General features: G+C 43.2%; 1 protein-coding gene across 2 annotated transcripts in view; it reads right to left on the bottom strand.

Moving 5' to 3' along the window:
• Positions 1 to 23638, bottom strand: part of CEP170B (centrosomal protein 170B) — a 99640-nt gene that overhangs the window by 57412 nt on the left and 18590 nt on the right. For both annotated transcript variants that reach the window (XM_048853591.2, XM_048853592.2), the window contains exons 3-6: positions 13365 to 13454; positions 10409 to 10487; positions 6202 to 6260; positions 4667 to 4805 (exon numbers count right to left, since the gene is read on the bottom strand). In XM_048853591.2, the coding sequence (XP_048709548.2) occupies positions 4667 to 4805; positions 6202 to 6260; positions 10409 to 10487; positions 13365 to 13454 (367 nt within the window). The remainder of the gene's footprint in view (positions 1 to 4666; positions 4806 to 6201; positions 6261 to 10408; positions 10488 to 13364; positions 13455 to 23638) is intronic.

The raw sequence follows: 23638 nt of genomic DNA, 5'->3' as shown, positions 1-23638 counted from the left end.
CAGCTGCACAAGGAAAAGAGGAAACTATACATTAAAGCAGCCACTCTAACAGCTTCCTTAGAGAAAGCTCTCACACGACACATGCAGCTTTGATCACGACGGGGTTCCATTTCTTTGATAATATAACTGATGGGGTTCCTGGCAGCCTCCTGGTTTAGTGCCAAAGGCTGGTACTTACCCAGTAGCCCAAACGAGGTTAAAATTACAAAGGAAAAGAGACAATAATGGTAAATTCCTTTGCTGACGAGAGCATAATCAGGTTTTGAAACTTGCTATTCACAACAAAAGCATCAGAAATCTACACTGTCTCAATCAAGCATTTTTCGATTAATCGTACAACTTCCATCTTCAGAAGATGTAGTATAGCAGGCTCATTAAGGAGTAGGCCTGAGGTGGGGGGGAGAGGGAAAAGATCCAATTTTAATAGTTTTAAGTCAAGTAATTCCTAAAACCTCTATCATTTTTTCTAATAGTAGATTATAATTTAGCTGGGGGGGGAGGGGGGGACTAAAGAAATCCTTGGCTGTTTTTATCTGTAAGTTGTTGTTTTTTTAAAGTGGGGTAAACCTATACCATGGTCTCTTGTGATTGATGGGAGTATACATTAATATTGGAGGTTTTTGCATTGGAATGGCCAAAACTTATTTGTATCAATTATTTAGTCAGTATTTGATGTGCTGTAGGTTCCTTCCAACTGGATTGGAGGAGATATAGATAGCTGCATATCTAAGATGGTGGTTTCTCCTATCCTCTAATGCAGATGTTACCATGACCGCAGGGGGAAAGTAGCCAAAGGGCTACATCCGCCACTACAAAAGTAGCAACAGCTCCAACTGACTCCACGTGAGCTACACCAGCTCACTCCAGTGACGGATTTGGCCCCAAGACTTGAAAGCTGCCCATTTCATCTACAGTACGCCATAATTTAACCACACAGAACTGTTAGAGACAAGGACTCCAGCGAATCAGTTACAAATATTATAGTTCCTCATCCTCAACAGTAGGTTTGAGCTTTTATCAATATTATTATTTGTATTATGGTAGCGCCTAGAGACCCAGTAGAGATCAGAGCTCCATTGTTCTAGGTGCTGTTCAAACACAGGGTACGAGACAGCCCCTCTCCCGAAGAGCTTCCAATCTAGACAGAGAAGACAGACACAAAGGAAGTATTATCCCCATTTTACAGATGGGAAATGGAAACCCAAATGACTAGTCCAAGGAACTCTTTGGCAGAGGCAGAAACTGAAACCAGACCTCCGGAGTCCCAATCAAGTGCCTCAAGCACAAGACCCTCTGTCCTCTACAGCACCCAGGAATATAGTTAACCAATGGTCACTTTGTATAAAGACTGTTTCACAGAATTCGAAGGAAATTAAATTAAAGGGTGGAAAATCATGGCCCTGTTTACAAAGGTGCCAATTTCAAATGGGAGCTCTGAGCATGCCACGCTTCTGAAAATCAAGCCATCAGTGTTTATTTTGCTCTGCCAGCACTGTAAGGTTCCGGATACTAAAGGATTTAAAAAAAACAACAACAACGCACTACACTGTTTTTAAGCTACAACAGTAGTATGTTCAAATAGCTACACACTAGACTGCACAAGTATTGCAGGATGCTTATATACACACACACACACACACACACATCACCCCTTGCATGACCAATCTAGAATTATGCACAGAGACCGCAGGAGTTGTCATGTCAAAACCTACCTATGGTCCATTTAGCCCAATATGCCATGGCCAATGGCAAGTGCTCCAGAGTCTTCAAATCTGCATAATGCATAGTAATTGTGCAACACCATCTACGTGGGGAGTTATGTCTCCCTAATCCAGCCAGTGATCAGCTTATCCCATAAAGCATGAGAACTAATACTGCTTATTTTTAACACTAGCTAGTCAAACTGTGGCTGCTTTTCTTATTCATAAGAATTTCTAATCCTCACTTAGTTTAAGCTACTTGCCTCAATAACATCCTGTAGGAGCAAGCTCCAATGGTTGATTATATGTTGCACTTTAAAGGCAATACACTTAAAAAAGTCACAAGGATTCTTTTTTTAATAGTATAAAGATTTATTGGGTATTATGGGAAAGAATAAACAGAAAAGCACAGTTGAGACCCCTCTTTCCAATTCATTGTTTTCGATATCATCCCCCATTCCTAACCTGCTCTAGCATTTTTTTTAAAACCTGCCCTCCTATAAAAGCCCTGCCTCCTTGCTCCCTTTCCTCCCATTGGAACTATAATAAAGATTTTTAAAGGCCATTGTCACCACAGATCGTGCTTTAAATTGCTACAAGCAAATTACTAAATACCTACAGGCTTAGCGGAAAGGTTCTCTCTCCAAAGCCTCTTTCTCACTGCCACTAAGTAAACCTACTTGCTGTAAAGATATTAATGGAAGTAAGAACATAATGGTTTTAAACTACTGCCAATCCTCAAAAACCACAGAGTAAAAATGCATGTATAACTGTAGACAAAGTGAATGAGTCAAAACTCTGATGCAGGCTAAGCATGATCTCTGCTAGTTCATCTTCCAAAGGGTGGGGGGCCTGATCCAAAGCCCATCAAGCTCTTTCCATTGACTTAGGTGGGCTGCGGGTGAGGTCCACAGGGTCCCATCCTGCTGAGTGCCTCCTTCATACTCAGCACTCTCAACACTCACTTCCTTAATGGGATTAACAGGAGCTCAGCATTTTGCAGATGACACTCAACCTCTTGCCTGACTGGACACTGAGCAGTGGCAGCAAGAAACAGAATCCTTAAAATTCACCCCTCCTAGGCAATCTGAATCTTTATGAATTCAACTAAGTTTTGTTCCGGCAAGTGAACATTAAATATGGGTTAGCAGGAGTTACACACCAGGAAAGTGTGCTTGAGGTATCACATTAGATGCTGCATTTGCAGATATTTCCAAGTATCAACTGCCTATGTTACATGGATTCAATTGGAAAACAACAACAACAAAAAACCTTACATATTTTGCAAGGTGACAAGTGATGAAAAGAACCAAAGTAGGAAAGCACCTGCATAATCTCTGCACGCTGCCAAGATGTCAGCCAGTGGGTGACAAATGTAAATTAATTACATTTGGAGCCTACAAACTCGATATTTGCAACTCGTTTCAAGAATCTGGTTCATGTCACTCTAGGGCTAGACAGTTTTCCCCAAGGCCAAGATAAAGTTCACCTCCTTTCACTCTCCTCTGTGTCACAGCTAATCACAGCCAAGTCCATCCCTCTAACCGAGCGCTTGTGAATGATTCTCGAGGAGGCAAGACGGAATGTGCCACATCTACTGTATTCATTACAAGTAAGAGTGACACACGGACACATGGAAAGCGCCAGGGAAAGGGTTTCTGCGGGGCAGGGAATGATAGTCAGGAGCAGGAACACGTGTGCTTTCACACACAGCAGGAGTGAAGAACAGGGGAAAATACAGAAGAGAAATGCTATGCTGCTTTAATACGCTCTCCCAGCTTAGTAGGATTTTTGCAAGGGCAATACACAATTTGGGAGATTAAGGTCACCACATTCAGTCTGGCGAGGACTAGCGACAGATCCACCCAAGTATCTAAAAAGACAGATGCTTCTACAAAGATTTTGTACCAAATCCACACACCTCTCTCATCCCTCTCCTGCAGCCCAGGCCCTGGCTTCCCTCCCTTAACCACACAATGCTCTTCCCTCTTGCCACCTACCTCTCCTTCCTTTGCTGGTCTACGGGGCCCATTCAGTATGTCTGACAGCCTCTCTGCTAGGCCACAGGTTATTGCTTACTTCAACTTTCCTGGCACTTTGGGGCTTCTAGAATGCATGGCAGGCAACAAGCCACCAGAGTGCATTACAATGATCATTGCTCATTTCACACCTCTGAAGCTCCAAATGTAAGCGATGCCCTTTGGGCACAACTGAAGGGGATGCATCACGATTCTGATGAGCATAAAGTAAATGAAGAGAGGCTGCTATATCCGTTAACACCATAGAGGTAGGGAAGAAGCAGGAGGCATCTTGGTTGGGATTAGACACGGGGAAGAAGAGCACAGAGGTGCAGGAGGGAAGGAACAACAGACAAAGGGAGTGGGGGAGAAGGTATTGGAAGGGGCTCAGCTGAACTGAAAAGGTTCACCATGGTTCTTATGTTTCCTGCAGCAATCCACCCATCCCGAAATACAACAGAGGTCAATCCCCCCATCACGTTAGGAAGTGCAGTTACTTAAGACCAGAGAAGGGCTTTTGCAGTGAATTCAATGCTACCGCCATCCCCTGCAGGTTGGCGCCCATCCACGGAAGCCTTGCATTTTCCAAGCTGAGTCACTGGCACCATTCGTACGCCAGTTCCCGGGTAAGAAATTAAAAATAAACTAGACCGGTGCCAAGAACTAGCCAGACCTGCTCTGCCCACATGCCACTGCAAATACCATTGCAATAGCACAGCGCTCTTGTAATGTCAGACTGGCAAATTTCTTCTGAAGACTGCATCAGAGAAAGCCAGGCTCGTTGTCTGAAACAAGAATCCTTAAATGAGAAGTTTAGAAAGAGGACCTCTGTAACTGCTTCTAAAAGTAGCCTGCCTTACTAGAATTCTATTCTGAATCAGCAAAGAACTCAAGAGGCATTGTAAGTGACTGTTTTGAACCTTGACTAACTGGTTTCTGAGCAAGTACCTGTAATTGCTTTCTTCTCTCCTCTCTCCAGTTTTGCTTGCGGGGATTCGGTATAACCACCATGTTCCACCGGCTGTTCCACCCTTTTCATCACGGTACCCTTGAAACTCATCTGAAGTTGGCTAGTATACTTTTCATGCTGCAGACACATAAGCAAAAACGTGGACAAGGCTATGTGGTGCCATACAACAGGCAATGAAAAGGACAAACTATCTCCCCATGTGATCACATAAGAACAAATATCGCGGCTGTGCTTGAGAACAAGAATAAAATACATACCTGAACAAAGGCTATGGAGTCATATAAATGCCAGCTGAGAAGCTTTCAAATACCTCATTTAGAAGGATATTAAGTGACATTGCCCCAAGAAATCTCTCATTAGGAGACGCTTTAAAAAATAAACTAAGGACAACTAGAATGAACGCCCCTTCCATTCAGGATTCAAATACTGAACCCCCTCATCGCTCTTTATTCTCTCAACAGCATGATGAAGTCTTCCAAAACCATCCTTTTATCTAACTTCTCTTAAGGCTTCAGAGACACCTCAACATATTTTATCATGAATTGTCTCACTTCTGGACAGAAGGGCCAGAAAGCTATATTGCATAAAATAGGTTTCCCTTAAAGCTGGGCAGTGTTGAATGATCTAACTGGATCTACAGAAAAGGGCATTTCCACAAAAATCAGGTCTGAGTAAGTTCAATGAAAGAGTCACCCTGTCCTACCCTCCTACACAAGTAGACTGAAATATGGAACCAGGGGCATGAGACTATAACTGTCAATTGAAGGTAGACATTTGGTATTGGTACTTCTTGTTCTAAATGCTGGGCAGTGTTGCTGTGAGTTGTGAAACACTTATGGCACTCCACCCCAGAGGGGACTGACTTTCTGTCATGGGTGAAGTGAGTCTGGTATGTTTTGTGCCTGATCCTGCAGCTCATGCTTAGGGGAGCCATTTCACTGAAGTGAAACTGCTCTGTAAGGAAAATCATAAGGAATATCTACGATCTTTGGAGAGAAAAAAAGGCTATTGAAATTGAGACTGTTACTGAGAGTAAATTGAGCCAACGTTGGGTCGTTGGAGGAAGTATTAAGGAGCTGACATAAGCCACAGCACCCAGAGAAAGGTACTCACCCTTCATTGCTCACTTTCTAGGAGGACATTGATTTCCTGCTGAAGAAAAGTTTAATATGCTGAGAGTTCATCTTTATACACTAAAACTTTAGTGCCCTTTGTTTAGCTGGCAGTCATGAAATCATAAATAATTTCAGTTAGATGCTAGTGTTGGGAAGGGAGAGAATAGATCTGGGCTAGCTGGGAAATACATTTATCCTCAAGGTGAGGTCCTCCCAAGCACATATTGAAGGGAAACCTTAAGATGTGGTTGTTTCCACAATTCATTATCAAAGCTGTCACCGGTGTGCCGAAAAATGCAGGACGTTGTTTAAGAACACACTGTGGGGTTTTGCTGTTTAATGCTGTCATCGCTTCACAAGTACCAGTCTCTCCATACAAAAATAACGTATGTGCTTACCTTTAATGCTTCCTCTGGTACTTTGTGTTGAATTTGTTCCAAGACATACATGTTAGAATGTACGGCACGTGTTAAGGAAGCAGGGAAGGAATGAAAGACACAGTGATACTGTAACTGAAACAGATGGGATTATACAACTGGAAATGCCTAAAAGGAAAAAATTGATGAAGAAAACTGAAAGTAGTCATCGCTCTACCAGAGCTAAATGGTCCAATATAATTATTGCCTTAAAACAACACTGTGCATATTTTGCAACATTATCTATCAGTTTCTATAGGCTATATTTAGCCTTTAGGCACAGCACTGTGTGATACGCAGCTGGACTGGACCAGGAGGAGCCGTGGGAAGGATTTCAGAGCCATGACTGTTCACTCCCAGCTCCTCCTGCCCTTCCCCCTCAATGCCCAAGCCATAACTGGAATAGTCCCATGTGATTGTACAAGAGAAGGAAGAGTAGCTTTAGCTCCCTGCATAGCCACATAGGACCAGGGCACAACCCTGCTCTGCACTAACAAGGGGGGGGAGGAGGTGAATTGCTATAACCTCTCAAAAAGGGCAATATTCATGTGTTCGGGCTCAGATAATTTCTGCTGCACAGAAAATGTATAAAGGAAGCATTCAGCAATGTTGTCAAAAGCAGCCCTATAAAAGATTACACAGAGCAGAGGGGAAAAAGAAACAGGGTGGGAAATGTTAAACTAAAAATAGACACAAGTGGCATGAGCATAGCAGGGAAACCTCACTATGCCTGTGAGTGCCACTCTCAATGGAAAAAGAGCTGCACGCCCTTATGCAACAGAGCTCAGCTGACTCATAGCATATAAAAGATGCTGCCTTTGGTAAAGGGCTGAACAAGAGAGGCAAAGAAAGCATTCTTTAAAACGTCATGGCGAAGAATGGGCAGAAATCATGTTTGCGCTTAATGGGAACTGACCCGGCAGCCCTCACTCTCGGAAGTCTTCCCACTGAGGGGCAACATAAAGATGCCTACTCATTTGCAGTATTTCATTTCAACAGGAATATCCACAAGTAACGGCTGCATGATTAGGCCCTTTGACTAAGACGTGCAATGCCCAGAGCTACTGGAAAAGTTTAGATCTGTATCACAGTCATTAAAATCTACCTGCACTCTAGCCATTGGCTTAACACCTTGGATGCATTCAAGTTTACAACAATGATCTTCAGGTTTCTGTATATTTCAAATCAGAGATCCCAAGAAGAGATATTGGAGTATTATTAATAATATGCCAACATATTAGCCATATAAATCACAATTCAGCAAGACTCTTGAACATATGCCTCACCTTAAGTACGCAAGTAGTCCTGTTGTTCCTTGCACGCTCAAGATGGGGCACATATGTAAGCACCTTGCTGGATCAGTACCTTATACTGCAGTGCGGAGAGACCTCCACTAGGTTGGGGCCCCATCATGCCACACACTGTACAGACATCTAGTAATTGACAGGTCCCTGCAGCAAAGATCTTACGGCCTAAAAGACAAGATGTGACAGATGGATGGAACAAACCAGTAGGCGGGTTGGAAGGGGGAGTATGCAGATATCAAAGATCAAAGGATTTTCAGCACAGGCTGGTTGTCTACACATTTCATAACCAAACAGTAGCCACATGTCCAGTGCCTGGCCTCCTTCACGAAGGTACAGTTTGCAGCTGCAAAATGAATAGATGTGTCCACAGGTTTAGTGCCAGCAGCGATTTGCAGGAGCAAATCAAAAGCTAGACATTTAACTACTAAGGTTTGTATGCACAAGCCACCTGCAGGCAAAGCAACAAAGGCACATGTTTTGCAGACAAGTTTTCCCTTCAAATAATGGGGTTGGCTTCAGTATAGCAGACGAACTGCACTGTGAAGGGGTAAAAAAATAAAATCCGAGGAAGATGATGTGCGAGCTCTCTCTCTCTCTCTCATTCTCTCTCCCTCTTCCTCTCTTTCTCACACACACACACACAATACATAATTTCACGTCTGCTCCCAGACTGGTGCCTAGTGAAGTGTAACATCCAGGGTTCCAGGTTAAAAAAACAAACAAACCTAGACTCACAGACTTTAAGGTCAGAAGGGATCATCTAGTCTGACCTCCTGCATATTGCAGGCCAGAGAACCTCACCCATCCTCTACTGTAATAGACCCCCTAACCTCTGGCTGAGTTACAGAAGTCCTCAAATCATGATTTAAAGACTTCAAGTTACAGAGAATCCACCATTTACTCTAGTTTAAACCTGCAAGTGACCTATGTCCCATGCTGCCAACCTGACCCATGGGAAAATTTCTTCCTGACCCCAAATATAGTGATCAGTTAGACCCTGAACATGTGGGCAAGACCCACCAGCCAGACACCTTGGGAAAGAATTCTCTGTAGTAACTCAGAGCTTTCCCCAACTAGTGGCCCATCACCGGCCACTGGAGATATTTGCTGCTAGCAGTCGCAGATTGCCTACAATGGCATGTAGCCAGTCTCATCATCCCACACCCTCCATAAACTTATCAAACTTAGTCTTTAAGCCAGTTAGGTTTTTTGCCCCACTGCTCCCCTTGGAAGGCAGTTCCAGAACTTCACTCCTCTGATGGTTAGAAACCTTCAAGTAATTCCAAGCATAAACTTGTTGATGGCCAGTTTATATCCATTTGTTCTTGTGGCCACATCGGTGCTAAACTTAAATAACTCCTCTCCCTCCCGGGTATTTCCTTTGATATTTTAATAGAGGGCAACCATACCTTCCCTCAGCCTTCATTTGATTCAGCTAAACAAGTCAAGCTCTTTGAGTCTCCTTTCATAAGGTAGGTTTTCCATTCCTCGGATCATCCTAGCAGCCTTTCTCTGCCCCATTGCCAGTTTGAATTCATCTTTCTTAAACATGGGAGATCAGAATTGCACATGGTATTCCAGACGAGGTCTCACCAGTGCCTTGTGTAATGGGATTAACACTTCCCAGTCTCTACTGGAAATACCTCATCTGATGCATCCTAGGACTATTTCATGGCCACATCACGTTGGCAACTCATAGTCATCCTGTGATCAATCAATACACCCAGGTCTTTCTCCTCCTCCGTCTCTTCCAACTGATAAGTCCCCAGCTTATACAAAAATTCTTGTTGCTATCTTGCACTTTCCACTATTAAATTTCATCCCATTTCTATTACTCCAGTTTTCAAGGTCGACCAGATCTTCTTGTATGATATTCCGGTCTTCATCTGTATGGGAGGAACTTTGTGCCATCTGCAAATTTTATTAGCACACTTCCACTTTTTGTGTCAAAGTCAATAATAAAAATGTTAAATAAGACTGATCCCAAGACCAGTCCCTGAGGAACTCCACTAGTAACCTCTCTCCAGCCTGACAGTTCTTCTTTCAGTATGACCGTTTGTAGTCGCTTGCCCCTTTTACCAGTTCCTTATCCACCTTTTAGTTCTCATATTAATCCCCATCTTCTCCAATTTAACTAATAATCTCCCCCACAGAACTGTATCAAATGCCTTACTGAAAGCCAGGTAGAGTAGATCTACTGAATTTCCGTTGTATAAAATATCAGTTATCTTCTCAAAAAAGGAGATCAGGTTGGCCTGGCACGATCTATCTTTTGTAAAATCATGTTGTATTTTATCCCAATTACCATTTACCTCTATGTCCTTAACTACTTTCTCTTCCAAAATTTGTTCCAAGACCTTGCATACAATTGAGGTCAAATTTACAGGCCTGTAGTTTCCAAGATCACTTCCCCCACCCCCCACCCCCACTTCTTAAATATAGGAACTATATTAGCAATTCTCCAGTCATAAGGTATGCCCCTCCCTCCCAAGTTTACAGATTCATTAAAAATCCTTGCTATTGGACTTGCAATTTCATGTGTCAGTTTCTTTAATATTCTTGGATGGGGATTATCCGGGACCACTTATTTAGTCCCATTAAGTTGAGAGAGCTAGAGATGGCACCTATGATGAATGCAGCTACTGCCAACATAAGGCCTGATCCAAAGCCCAGTAAAATCAAAGGGAGTTGACATTTGCATGCTTTGGATCAAACCCACAGTGCAGAAATCCTAAGCTGATGAGCCATCCAGAGGCTCTGAAAGGAAATATCAACACACTTAGTCATTAGCCATAATTAAGGATATTTAACCCTCAACATAACAAACAGAGAACTTAAAAACAAAAACAGTGTGTAATACTGTGCTCAGGCAATAAGGATATCGTAGCCAAAACGAATCACGTCGTTCAGTTTTAGTGTGATGTATTTCTGGTCAGGAATCCGGACGTCATTCACAAAAGTCTGCAAGACAGAAGCATAGACCCTGTTTTGATGAAAGGCATAATGTTTACATATTTAGCCAGGCAACCCAATGGAACTCATGTTTACAACTCTGAAAACACCTAGCTCCACCTAAAAACCAGTGAAAACAAAATATAGTTCAACAGTCGCTAGAACTATTCATATTCGGTGTACTGGATTTAATTTTCTTTAGCTATTACAGTAACACCCACATGACCCTGTGGAGATCAGTACTACACCATGCTAGGCTCTGCACATGTACAAACTATGAGACAGGTCTGTGCCCCAAAAAGCTTACAATTTAAATAAACTGAAGAGACCGGGGGGGGGGGGGGAGGAGGGAGGAAGGGGAGGCAGGGCATGCATGAAAGGAAGCATCATTATTATTTGTACTGAAGTGATACCTAAGGTCACATCATGGTTGGTGCTGTACAAAACACAGAACTAAAAGATGCCCCCCTAGCCCAAAGAGCTTACAAACTAATTATTCCCATTTTACAGAGGGGGACTAAGAGATTTGCCCAAGGTCACATAAGAAGTGTGCAGCAGAGCTGGAAATTGACTCCAGGCCTCCTAATAGAAAAGAAATCAATTCACTTGTGAGAATCAGGCAGTTGTGTGTACGTGCTTTTTGTATGTCCAGTTCAAAAATAAAAAGAGATCACAAACTTATGCGAACAAATGCTGGCATGCTGCTGGGGGCTAGGCACACAGCTGCACTTAGATCAGGAGATGGACACTGTCAAACACTGGGAATTATCACAGGCTCGGAGGTGGAATTCTACACAGATAGGAAATGAGCGGCAGCTGCCAGTTGTCGGGTTTTCAGAGCTGCAGTGCAATTCCTTTCCTGGGTGGATAAGAGCAGAGTCACGGCTTGCGAAACACAACAAAAAAATCACTCTCTCAAAAGTGACTTTGAAGAAACAGGTTTACAAAGGAAAATGAGCAAATATGCCTTCAGTGCTGGGGCATCACTTTCCTCTCCTAATCCTTTCACTATGGCCCAGGTTAAGCATGCATGACAAGACCAAGTATTAAATCCAGTGAAATATATTTAGAACAGGGATTGGCAACCTTTGGCAGGCAGCCCATCAGGGAAATCCGCTGGTGAGCCGGGACGGTTTGTTTACCTGCAGTGTCCGCAGGTTCAGCCGACCGCAGCTCCCACTGGCCGTGGTTCACCGTGCCAGGCCAGTGGGGGCTGCGGGAAGAGGCGGCCAGCACATCCCTCAGCCCACGCCGCTTCCTGTGGTCCCCATTGGCCTGGCACGGCAAACTGCGGCCAGTGGGAGCTGTGATTGGCCGAACCTGTGGATGCTGCAGGTAAACAAACCGACCCCGCCTGTCAGCGGATTTCCCTGGTGGGCCCAGTGCCAAAGGTTGCTGATCCCTGGTTTAGAACATAGGGCAAGATCCTCAGCTGGAGTAAAACCAGCAAAACTCCATGGACTTCAGAGCTGCAGTGATTTATACCTGCTAAGGACCTGGCCTGTAGTTTCAGAACAAAAATAGGTACAGGGGTCGGGGTGGGGGGGGAATACAAACTTCCCTACGCAGAGCTTACCTCTTCTAATTAATGCTGGTTTGTTATATTTACGACTACTAAATATTAATATTTATTTAAAGCAAGAGCACAGCAGCCTGCATCATCTCTGCCGTCACCTATCAGTCCCTTTCAGCTGCTGCTGCTTTGCCACAGTGACTTACCTGCCTCATAAGTTCTGAGCTTGTGAGCCACCTACAGTATTTATGTAACAAAATAATAATCCTTAGCCCTTCTGCAGAGCTCTCCGTTTTCAAATCACCTCACCAACAATTAGTTACCCTTCACACAACACCTCCGTGAGGTACATAATGACGGATTTCATAGAGGACAACGCTGGCAGAGAGCCCAAGGCCTGGTCTACATACAGTTTTTGTACCAGTATACTATTTAGGGGGGATGATTTTTTTTAAACCAAAACAGTTATAGGAGTACAACCCCTAATGTGGACACAGTTATAAAGGTACATTATGCGGATATAGCGTATTCTCCTTTCCCTACAGAAATAGCTATGCCAGTATAAAGCACCTTTATACCAATATAACTGCATCCACAGTAGGGGTCAGTACTGCTTTAACTACACAGCTTTAGCTAAAGCAGTACAACTTGTGTGTGTAGATAAACCCTAAGAGACTTGCCTGACGCCACACAGTGAGTCAGTGCCAGAGCAGAGATTAAAACTCAAGAGTGCCTGTCTCCCAGCTTCATGCTGAATTCATTAAGCTATTCTGCCCCTCAATCTTAATAACAGAAACAGAGCAGGATATTCTCATTATTTAAAAGGCAATTTTTAAATGGTTTGTCTCAGAGAAACTAAATGGCATTCCATACTGTACATCGTTAATTAGCAAGACAGTTGGCTTGTCCCAAGGTCACCCTGCTTAGCAGGAACAGCTGACTGAAGAATCTTTACTAGTTTTGCAGTTTTATAGAGCCAGTCAGAAAATTTCAATGCAAAACAGAGACAAAATTTCAACCCATTTTGGGGGTATTGAATTCCCTCTTTTCTAACCATCTCTATAATTTTATTAGCAACTGAAGAGTTCAGCTGGGCTGAGGTTGAGGGGGGCAGCGGGGTGGGGAGAGAAGGAGCACCAAAATAAAGGAAAATAACTTTAATGGATGTGTGTCTAGTTAAACAACTCATTACTCAAACCAGCCATGCAAACCCTTATGCAGGTGTTAGGCTTCACTCACATGAGTAAGTCCCATTGACTCAAAATGGGTCTCCTTTCACAAGTAAAGTTAAGCATGCTCACAAATGTTGTACGATTAGCACCTAGACCTACACAGAATATACGTTTTAGCTAGCTGAAGAATTTACAACTTACCCCATTTAAGCTCCCAAGATCCTTCACCCTGTGCTCATCTTTGTCCTTGTCATAGTTGATTACAGCATGCTGCTTATCCACACTGCGGGACTGGGAACAAAGGCATAATGAATTTGAGACTGGCCAGACACAAGAGGCTATGTTAATCAAAACAAAATGGTGATATTACGCTCACCTGGTATAGGGATGGGTGGAAGATTACACATTATTAATTCTATAAATAGCCAGAGGATAAACAGGAAAAGCTGACAAGGTTGTTCTATATATCCCATTGCAGTCATTATGACTATTCGTGTGCTGAAAGTTTAGCACAAGGGTAAAAGTTTGCAAGGTTGATGCCTACCATACCACCTCAGTTAAACACACAAACCTACCTATCAATTTTCTTCTAACATTTATTACCAAGTTATTTTTAAAAGGAAAAACTCATTTAAAGCTGCAGAGATTTTAAGTCCAGGATTTCAATATATTATAGCAGTACACATTCAAACCAAACTAATCAAACTTAAAGCCTGGGGCAGATTCCAGTTTTTTTCTTTAAACACAGTAAAGAAGACATCATCTTTTGAGGTGGATATGCACATTTTCCACTCAATCCATGTAATACATTTCCATCTAAGTTTCTTCTTGATTAGGAGAAAGGTGCTTGCTTCCTTTTCAATAACAAATGTTACTTTATTATGTAAGAATTCTGTTCTGGAAATACCTACCACATGGATAACTTTATTCAAATTAGTAGTCCCAGTGACTTCACATGATGTTACAAGCACTCAGTAAATTTAATCTTCAAAATGCCTGAATTAACTACAGATAAAATAAATTGTTTCTGTGTTCAATTTTTTATATGATCTTTATGGTTTTGAAAAATTTAATGAGGTCACGGATACCCTCTGCTCTATATTTAGGATTATTTTCAATTTCCCAATATGACCTGAATTCTAACTGGAAAAACTAGACCAGTCAATGAAAAGCACATCAATATAAACCTCTGTAGTATCTCTGGGTATCTCTAAAAATTAACAAACCACCAAAGTAAGGAGGCAAAGCTACACTTTTTCTGAATATCTATCAATCAGCTGTTGGAAGAGAGGAGTAGCTCCCCTTCTCCTGGTATATACACACTGACTTCCACAACACTATTCTAAAAATGGCTCTAGCAGCTTGCTTGTAGGCAAAGAGAGGCTAGCACTTGTTTCATGAGAATTCCAGGATCAAAACAAAAGAATGGCTTTTTTGTGACAAATATTGTAACAGTTTGCTAGAATTTTTTCTCCCTTGCTGATGTCAAACATGTTGATAATGTTCCTGGCAGCAGATAAATCCTCAGCTTTTTCTTCTTTTTCCAGACTAAGTTTCAATCACTGAAATGTGTCCTCCAGAATGACCCCAATGGGTTGATTGGAAACAAACATATATTCAATTTGGAGGTTATGTTTATATATCATGGGACATCCTACATCATTTGCATCCTGCTTCAGAAAGCAGAAGTTACTGCTTAGCTATATTGTGGTATCTCATGAAAAAAAAAAACCCTATAAGTAAAGTGGGTCACCATTATATGTAAATACAGCCAGTTCCAAATGAAATATCATCCTTACTGCTGAGGCAATTCTAACTGCCATGCCATCCAAAAGGTGTCATTACTCTATCAGTCGAGCCAGGAAGTGACCATGATAGTTAAAGCTGTACAACAGTTTCCATGATATGAAAATGTCTTCTGGACAACTGATACTGCACGCAGAGAAGTAACATTCAAGAGTACCCCCCAGACTCCAACACATTTATGGCAACCCCCTACTAACCCCACCACCACCTTCTAGCTCTCACACAGTGCTTTTTCCATAACTCTATCTCAAAGTACTTCACAATCAGGGTGGATAAAAATCAATGATTTTTTTTAAAAAATAAATAAAAAATCAGATTTTTTTATTTAAATTGGATTTTTTTGATAAAATGCTTTTTGAGGAAAAAAACTATCCAAAGATACTTTTAATTAAGATACATTATAGCTCAAAGATATTTCATCATGGAATAGGGATTATACATTCTAATTCTATAGTATGAGACAATACAGTCATGTAATGTTTAAGAAAAGTTTTGTAAATGAGTTCCAATAGTTTGTGGATTAGGGACCCAATCGTATGGGGTTCCGGGGCTTCTGTATAGATTATTTAGGTTAATCTTTATATCTACCCAATGGGACTCAGTGCTCAGTCTAGAAAATACCATCAGAAATGCTTCGTTTTGCAGTTTGCAAACTGTGGATTTGTGTCTCCAGAGGTAACATGCTTGTTAACAGCAAAAATGTTTTAAAATAAATAAATAATATATAGAGGTGAGAAATAACAGACCTCAACTCTATTGTCCCTCTGCAAATTCGTGTACACAGAGTCAATCCCCTACCTCTCTCTACAAGTGCAAAGTTTCAAAAAGTTCAATAGAAGATTTTTGGGGGTGGAATAGATCTGGACAAGGAGAAGAAGTCTGGAGGTAAATGTGAGGAGCGAGGGACATATGCTTGTTTTGTTAAAATATTATATGTTTCCTGTTGAAGAAAAAAATCCAGAATACTTAACGTTGTTGTTTTAGTTAAATAAAACAATTTAAACATCTGTCTGGTGATGGTCTCCTCCTCATACAGCATGGTATGAAAATCCTCCAAATATTAATGATTAACCTGTTGAATTGGAGATAGTTCACCTCCCAATGACTTCATAAATATCTGCTTCAATTACTTTTGGTAAATGAAATAACCAAACAATCATTCATTTTCTGATATAGCTGTAAAACTAATTAGAAAAGTTTTCAAAATAAATCACTGTTTAAAAATGTATAGTGTGTACCTTCTAAAAATGAAACCTACATCTATCCCTGAGTTGTGAAGAATATGTATTAAGTTTATAACAACCAACAAGAATGCATTTTTATGTAGAAAACCATGATTAAATCGAGTCTTCCTGACTAATGGTTTAAATGAATTTGATTTAAATCAAATCTACCCTGTTCACAATCATTAACATATTAATCCTCACAACACCTCTGAGGGAGGGCAGTGCTATTATCCCCATTGTACAGATGAGGCGCAGAGAGGCTAAGTGACTTGCTCAGGGTCATACAGGAAGTCTGTGGCAAAGCAGGGAATTGAACCCCACTCTCAAGTCCTAGGCTTTTGACCTAGCAATTGGACCACGCAGTGTGTGACCCAGACCCAAGATGAGAAATGGACAGACACAGACATGGACACACAGGGCTACTCACACAGGAAGTGAAATATGTTCATTTTTATTTTTTATTTGTCTTGCAGTAGCACCTAGTAGCCCCAGTCATTGGCCAGGATCCCATCTTGCTGGGTGTTGTACAAAGAGAACAACAACAAAAAATGGTCCCGGCCTCAAAGAGGTTGCGGGCTTCATCCCTTTATTGTAAGTAATTCTTTCTGTAACCTCGGTTTCATGACTCTAACTCTGATGTAAATAACTTGAAATGACAGAAGAAAGTCCTCCCAAATGTGTACGGAATGTGGCCAACTTTGGGCCTAAAACAAGGGACCATCTGAGAGGGTTGCATGTGCCTCAGGACCATGACTGTTTTTGATACAGACTTCATCTCCCTCCACAAGCTGTCACTCAAGCCGTCCTGCCCTACAGGATAATACAATCTCTTATGTGGTTTCACAACGCCAAAAGATGGCCCAACGATGCAACAGGATATACCGCTGTCGTAATGGGAGACGACCAAGGAACCTGCCCTTCAAGGTGTTAGGTGCTCACTACCCATTAGGTTACCTCCACTAGGATTTAAAGGTTTGTTGCTGTTGGAAGGCATTGACTAACAGGTCCTCCTATTCTCATGTGGCAAAGGAGGGAAGCAGTTGCTAAGCTAGTCCAGTTGAAGCCTAGCGGCAACTCAATCTTCTTAGCACTTGTTAAAAGTCTACACTGCCTTGGCTAGATTGGAGTTTTAGGACATTAACTCATCTTCTAACAGCAACACAGCCTTGAATCCTAATCAAGACAAACCCGCTGCCATCGATGGAAGCCGTGGGTGCTCAGCACCGTGCAGAACTGGACCGGGAAGGAGAATGATGAGCCAAAATCAAGACGCAGGTAAAAGCTTTACTACTGCTCTGAGTTATTGCCCCTTTGATACAGGTTCTTGGCTGGACCATTCATACTGAAAGGTCTCGTACTACCCATGGGACACAGAGAAGCAGATAAGCAATGTTCTGACTGGATGACCCAGCAGCTAACACTACCAGGCACTCCCTGGTTCCTGGGCTAGCTGACGCTTGGGGCATCACAGTAATCAGTGGTGTCTGCAGAAATGGAGAACTCTGGGCACAATGCCTGTTAACATACATTTGCGGTAGAGCCAGCTGGCACTTATGGTGTGCCACACAGAAATTAACACAGCAAACGTGTGATGATTCCCCCGCCCCCACAAAAAAAAAAAAAAGATTTATGCAAGACAGACTCTCTGTTGCACCAAGTTACAGAGGTCCTGATTCTCTCTTGCACCAAGATACAGTCTGTGTAGAAGGGGGACATAGGGAATGTGGACATCAGTGGTTTGGTTATGCTTCCCTGATTCTCAGGCTTCCCTGTTCATGGCCTTGATGTACATTAGTGTAGCCTTGGGGCTATCGGAACTTATGACAGCTGGGTACAGTCCCCTAGGGCCCATGTGCTAGCTGAAAATTGCCATAGGGGAGCAGAGATCAGCTCCACTCCCATCGCAGCTCCTACACCAAGAGTGGGTAGGTTGGTTTAGGAGCTGACTCTGCTGACCTAGAACCGAAAAGTCTTCTCCATGGAGGAATTTTCAGCTGTAACCAAATTTCATCCTTCTTGCACCACACTGGTGATACAGAAGGACCAGAAATAGGGTGAAGAATCTGGCCCACAGTCTTGAAACTACTTGGCAGCATCTCTTTAAAGAAAGCATTAACAAAAGTTCGTATTTTAACCGTTGTACAACTAACACGGATGCGAAATGCTGTGCTCCCCAGCAGAAAAGGGGAATTTTATTGCTTTCACTTGTATCAACAAACACACGCCATAAGAATCAGCAACAGGAGCTCCTGAGGGCTTCTCTACATGGAAACTAGAAGCAAAATAACTAAAATGAGTTGTAATTCACACCTTTACTTATTTCCATGCAAATCTGCCCATGCTCACTCTTATTTGGGAACAGGAGTGGCCTATTATGACATCACTTAAGTTTAAGGGAAATAGCTCTCACTTTCAGTGTAACAGTAACCTCAAGGGCTGGAGGCTGATCAACCTTTGTTCTTCTGGTTTTGAGCAGAATGCTTCATATCCTACTCATGAATAAGACGGACTGTGATCACCTTCAAGATTCAGAGGAACAGCCGTGTTAGTCTGTATTCGCAAAAAGAAAAGGAGTACTTGTGGCACCTTAGAGACTAACCAATTTATTTGAGCATGAGCTTTCGTGAGCTACAGCTCACTTCATCAGATGCATACCGTGGAAACTGCAGCAGACTTTATATACGCACAGAGAATATGAAACAATACCTCCTCCCACCCCACTGTCCTGCTGGTAATAGCTTATCTAAAGTGATCAACAGGTGGGCCATTTCCAGCACAAATCCAGGTTTTCTCACCCTCCACCCCCCCACACAAATTCACTCTCCTGCTGGTGCTAGCCCATCCAAAGTGACAACTCTTTACATAATCAAGTCGGGCTATTTCCTGCATAGATCCAGGTTTTCTCACATCCCTCCCACCCCCATACACACACAAACTCACTCTCCTGCTGGTAATAGCTCATCTAAACTGACCACTCTCCAAGTTTAAATCCAAGTTAAACCAGAACATCTGGGGGGGGGGGTAGGAAAAAACAAGAGGAAACAGGCTACCTTGCATAATGACTTAGCCACTCCCAGTCTCTATTTAAGCCTAAATTAATAGTATCCAATTTGCAAATGAATTCCAATTCAGCAGTTTCTCGCTGGAGTCTGGATTTGAAGTTTTTTTGTTTTAAGATAGCGACCTTCATGTCTGTGATTGTGTGACCAGAGAGACTGAAGTGTTCTCCGACTGGTTTATGAATGTTATAATTCTTGACATCTGATTTGTGTCCATTTATTCTTTTACGTAGAGACTGTCCAGTTTGACCAATGTACATGGCAGAGGGGCATTGCTGGCACATGATGGCATATATCACATTGGTGGATGTGCAGGTGAACGAGCCTCTGATAGTGTGGCTGATGTTATTAGGCCCTGTGATGGTGTCCCCTGAATAGATATGTGGGCACAATTGGCAACGGGCTTTGTTGCAAGGATAAGTTCCTGGGTTAGTGGTTCTGTTGTGTGGTATGTGGTTGTTGGTGAGTATTTGCTTCAGGTTGCGGGGCTGTCTGTAGGCAAGGACTGGCCTGTCTCCCAAGACTTGTGAGAGTGTTGGGTCATCCTTTAGGATAGGTTGTAGATCCTTAATAATGCGTTGGAGGGGTTTTAGTTGGGGGCTGAAGGTGACCGCTAGTGGCGTTCTGTTATTTTCTTTGTTAGGCCTGTCCTGTAGTAGGTAACTTCTGGGAACTCTTCTGGCTCTATCAATCTGTTTCTTTACTTCTGCAGGTGGGTATTGTAGTTGTAAGAAAGCTTGACAGAGATCTTGTAGGTGTTTGTCTCTGTCTGAGGGGTTGGAGCAAATGCGGCTGTATCGCAGAGCTTGGCTGTAGACGATGGATCATGTGGTGTGGTCAGGGTGAAAGCTGGAGGCATGCAGGTAGGAATAGCGGTCAGTAGGTTTCCGGTATAGGGTGGTGTTTATGTGGCCATTGTTTATTAGCACTGTAGTGTCCAGGAAGTGGATCTCTTGTGTGGACTGGACCAGGCTGAGGTTGGTGGTGGGATGGAAATTGTTGAAATCATGGTGGAATTCCTCAAGGGCTTCTTTTCCATGGGTCCAGATGATGAAGATGTCATCAATATAGCGCAAGTAGAGTAGGGGCTTTAGGGGATGAGAGCTGAGGAAGCGTTGTTCTAAATCAGCCATAAAAATGTTGGCATACTGTGGGACCATGCGGGTACCCATAGCAGTGCCGCTGATCTGAAGGTATACATTGTCCCCAAATGTGAAATAGTTATGGGTAAGGACAAAGTCACAAAGTTCAGCCACCAGGTTAGCCGTGACATTATCGGGGATAGTGTTCTTGACGGCTTGTAGTCCATCTTTGTGTGGAATGTTGGTGTAGAGGGCTTCTACATCCATAGTAGCCAGGATGGTGTTATCAAGATTGTTAGACTAGAGCCTGATCCAACTCCTACTGAAGTCGGAGTCTTCTCACTGACCTCACTGGGAGTTAGTCAGGCCCCTAGTGGATAAAGTCACACAGAGTAAGAACAGCCACATTTACATTAGAATTTTAGGAATCATCAGCTTAGTAAGCATTTTGACTCAATCAGACTAATGAAGGTGCTAGAGTAAGAAACATGTTCAATTGCATCCTCCATCGCAAAAATACAACAGTGCTCTATGTAACGGGATGGGGCGGGAGACACAGTTAAAATGGAAACGCTGCTATCTGAATTTCTCATGTGCTTCTTTTTAAAAAATCCACAACAGGATGTCTAAAACAATAATAATTATAAAGCAAAAAACAAGTGAAACAAGCTGATAGCTGTAAGTATTTTACAGGACGAGAAAAATCAGAGATAAACAGAGCACTAAGCATTCCAACACTAATACAAGTATCATTTCTATTTCACTTGGAAACACCAAAAACAGGATTTCATCTTCTCAAATGAGGGGGGTAGGGGAACAACTGTTTGTATGGAAGTCTAGAGCTAGAAAGAGCCAGACAGAAGGTTAAACCCCGGGGGGGGGGGGGGGGGGAAGGAGCAGGGAGACAGAAGGAGAAATTGGAAGTTTCTCCAGTTCTAGTACAGAGCCTACTATCAGTTCAAATTAACACATCTTGTAGACAAGAAGTGTGCTTTTCCTGAACACTCAATAACAGCATTTACTATATTTTCTGAAGGGTAACATGGAACGTGGAACAATACAATATTGCCTTACACAGTATTAATTTTCCGGAAATATAATCACTTCTTAATAATGTTACGTTGCTCTGTTTCTCCATCACAGTCTATAATACGCCATGTTTTAAATACCTAGAACTTACCATTTGCCTCAAATTAACAAAGTTATCCAAAGGGAGGGGTACTGTACACTTTGATAACCCTCCTAAAGCCTACATTAGATGGGGGCATATTTCCAAACACACCTACCCTAAATCTCTGTGTGCCAATTCGAAAACCTCCACCAGCACCCTGTATCAGCCCTTTCATACACTGCGCCTACCCATGCAGCCAAGTGGCATGTCTGTGGTCCCTGAAAATACTGTCACCACATTGGTCACATAGCCTCAAATCCTGAGCCTGCTGAGTTAGAACCATAAGCAGCTTAAAAATGTGGCTCTGTAGTGCAGGAATCCAAAGTAGTGGAGTCCCCATGGAGGGAGATCCCATACCACAGAGAACAGATATTGTGTGGCAGGTCTCCATCGCTCTATGTATAGAGAGCAGGGAGAGCTCCAGGAATGATGCAGGGAAGAGAGAGGAAAGAAAACAGTGGGCCACAGACAGATTCAAAGTGAGATCCACAGGGTCAGAAAGCTGCCTAGGGGGAGAGAATCAAGCAGCCTCTTACATATCCCCATATGGTTTAGTGGCAGTCAGAGCCCAGGTCTCTAGGCAGATCCAGATTCCGTTTCTCCCCAGGCTCAGCACAGAATCCACGGGCAAAGCCCTTCTGCTCCAGCTTTATGCACAGGATCAAGATTGCAGTTGGGGGAGGTTGCAGTGGGGGAGGTTTAGATTGGATATTAGGAAAAACTTTTTCACTAATAGGGTGGTGAAACACTGGAATGCGTTACCTAGGGAGGTGGTAGAATCTCCTTCCTTAGAGGTTTTTAAGGTCAGGCTTGACAAAGCCCTGGCTGGGATGATTTAACTGGGAATTGGTCCTGCTTCGAGCAGGGGGTTGGACTAGATGACCTTCAGGGGTCCCTTCCAACCCTGATATTCTATGATTCTATGATTCTATAAGATGTGGAACTCAGCTTTGCCAATGCCAGGAGGGATCATGTTACTGGAGATAAATACGGCTGTCAGAAAGTTGTGATTTTACGCTCAAAGGTTGCAGCCACAGTGCTTTAAAGCTACGGTTTTATCAAAGGAAGTTGCAGCTGGGCCAAATTTAAGTAGCATTGAAGTAAGGGCACGATTTCAGTGATGGAGGCAGCTTACCGTGGGCGGTCCAGAGGCCACTTAGGCCCAGTGCGGGCACACAGTGCAGGGACCAAGCCCGCCAGTGTGGGCACCATGTGCTGGGGGAAAGTAATGTAGGGTCTTCCCTCTCTGCCCCACATCCATCCCTGCCCTCACCCCCTCCCCAGCCCCTGGAGTTCCTAGGAGGGAGTTGCGATCATAGCCCAGAGTGTGCAGGAATGCAGGGACCAGGCCCCCCCATCCCAGTGGCAGCAGAGGTTCCCCACCTCCTCCATGCCGCACCTCCTCCAGCACATACCCCACCTCCTCCATGCCGCAGTTCCCTGCCAGGCCTGGCTTCCAGAGGCTCATTTCAGCACCTCCAGCCCTTGGATGCCGCCGCCAGCCGCAGGGGCCAGCCTCTCCACAGCTGGCTCCGTGCACCTCACTCCCTGCCCCAGGATGGGACCACAAACAGCCTCCCCCTGACAAGAAGAACAGCCCAGCTTGAGTTATGTGAAAGCTAAGCACAGGAGGGTCAGCTCCCTGGCCCACCCTACCTAAATGGTGCCTCTGCATGACTCCCTGAAATTCAGCCCAGCTCCCCCTCCATCATGACAGAGGGCGGCCAGGCCACATTTGCGAGTGGCATTGTGAAAAAGCCGCCGTGAATGCAGAAAGTTGCTGTTTCCACAACAAAGTTGCAGTCTGCAACTTCCGAACAGCCTCTGAGATAAAATAAATACAGGATGGCAGTTGCTGTATTCTGTATGTTAACGATAGTCTGATGTGTGTCACTGGCACTCAGATAACTGCAGCGTTCTGGCAGCAACCTGCAGCAAACATTCATTCTAAGTCAAATACTTTCCATGCCGAGTAGGTTACGCTTCTGTCAGTAACAATTGTTACTAGCACTCTGGGAAATGCTCAGAGCTAGCCACAGTGCAAAACAGTGACTGTCCCAGTAAGGAAATTTAAACCTCCTGGTGCCAGCCTTTTAAAAGGGACCACTGGATCAATTTAAAAACCGCGTAC

This window comes from Caretta caretta, chromosome 6 (assembly GCF_965140235.1).
Source record: "Caretta caretta isolate rCarCar2 chromosome 6, rCarCar1.hap1, whole genome shotgun sequence".
Taxonomy (NCBI): domain Eukaryota; kingdom Metazoa; phylum Chordata; order Testudines; family Cheloniidae; genus Caretta; species Caretta caretta.
Note: the sequence above shows the minus strand (reverse complement) of the source record. Positions and strands in the feature narration are given on the sequence as shown.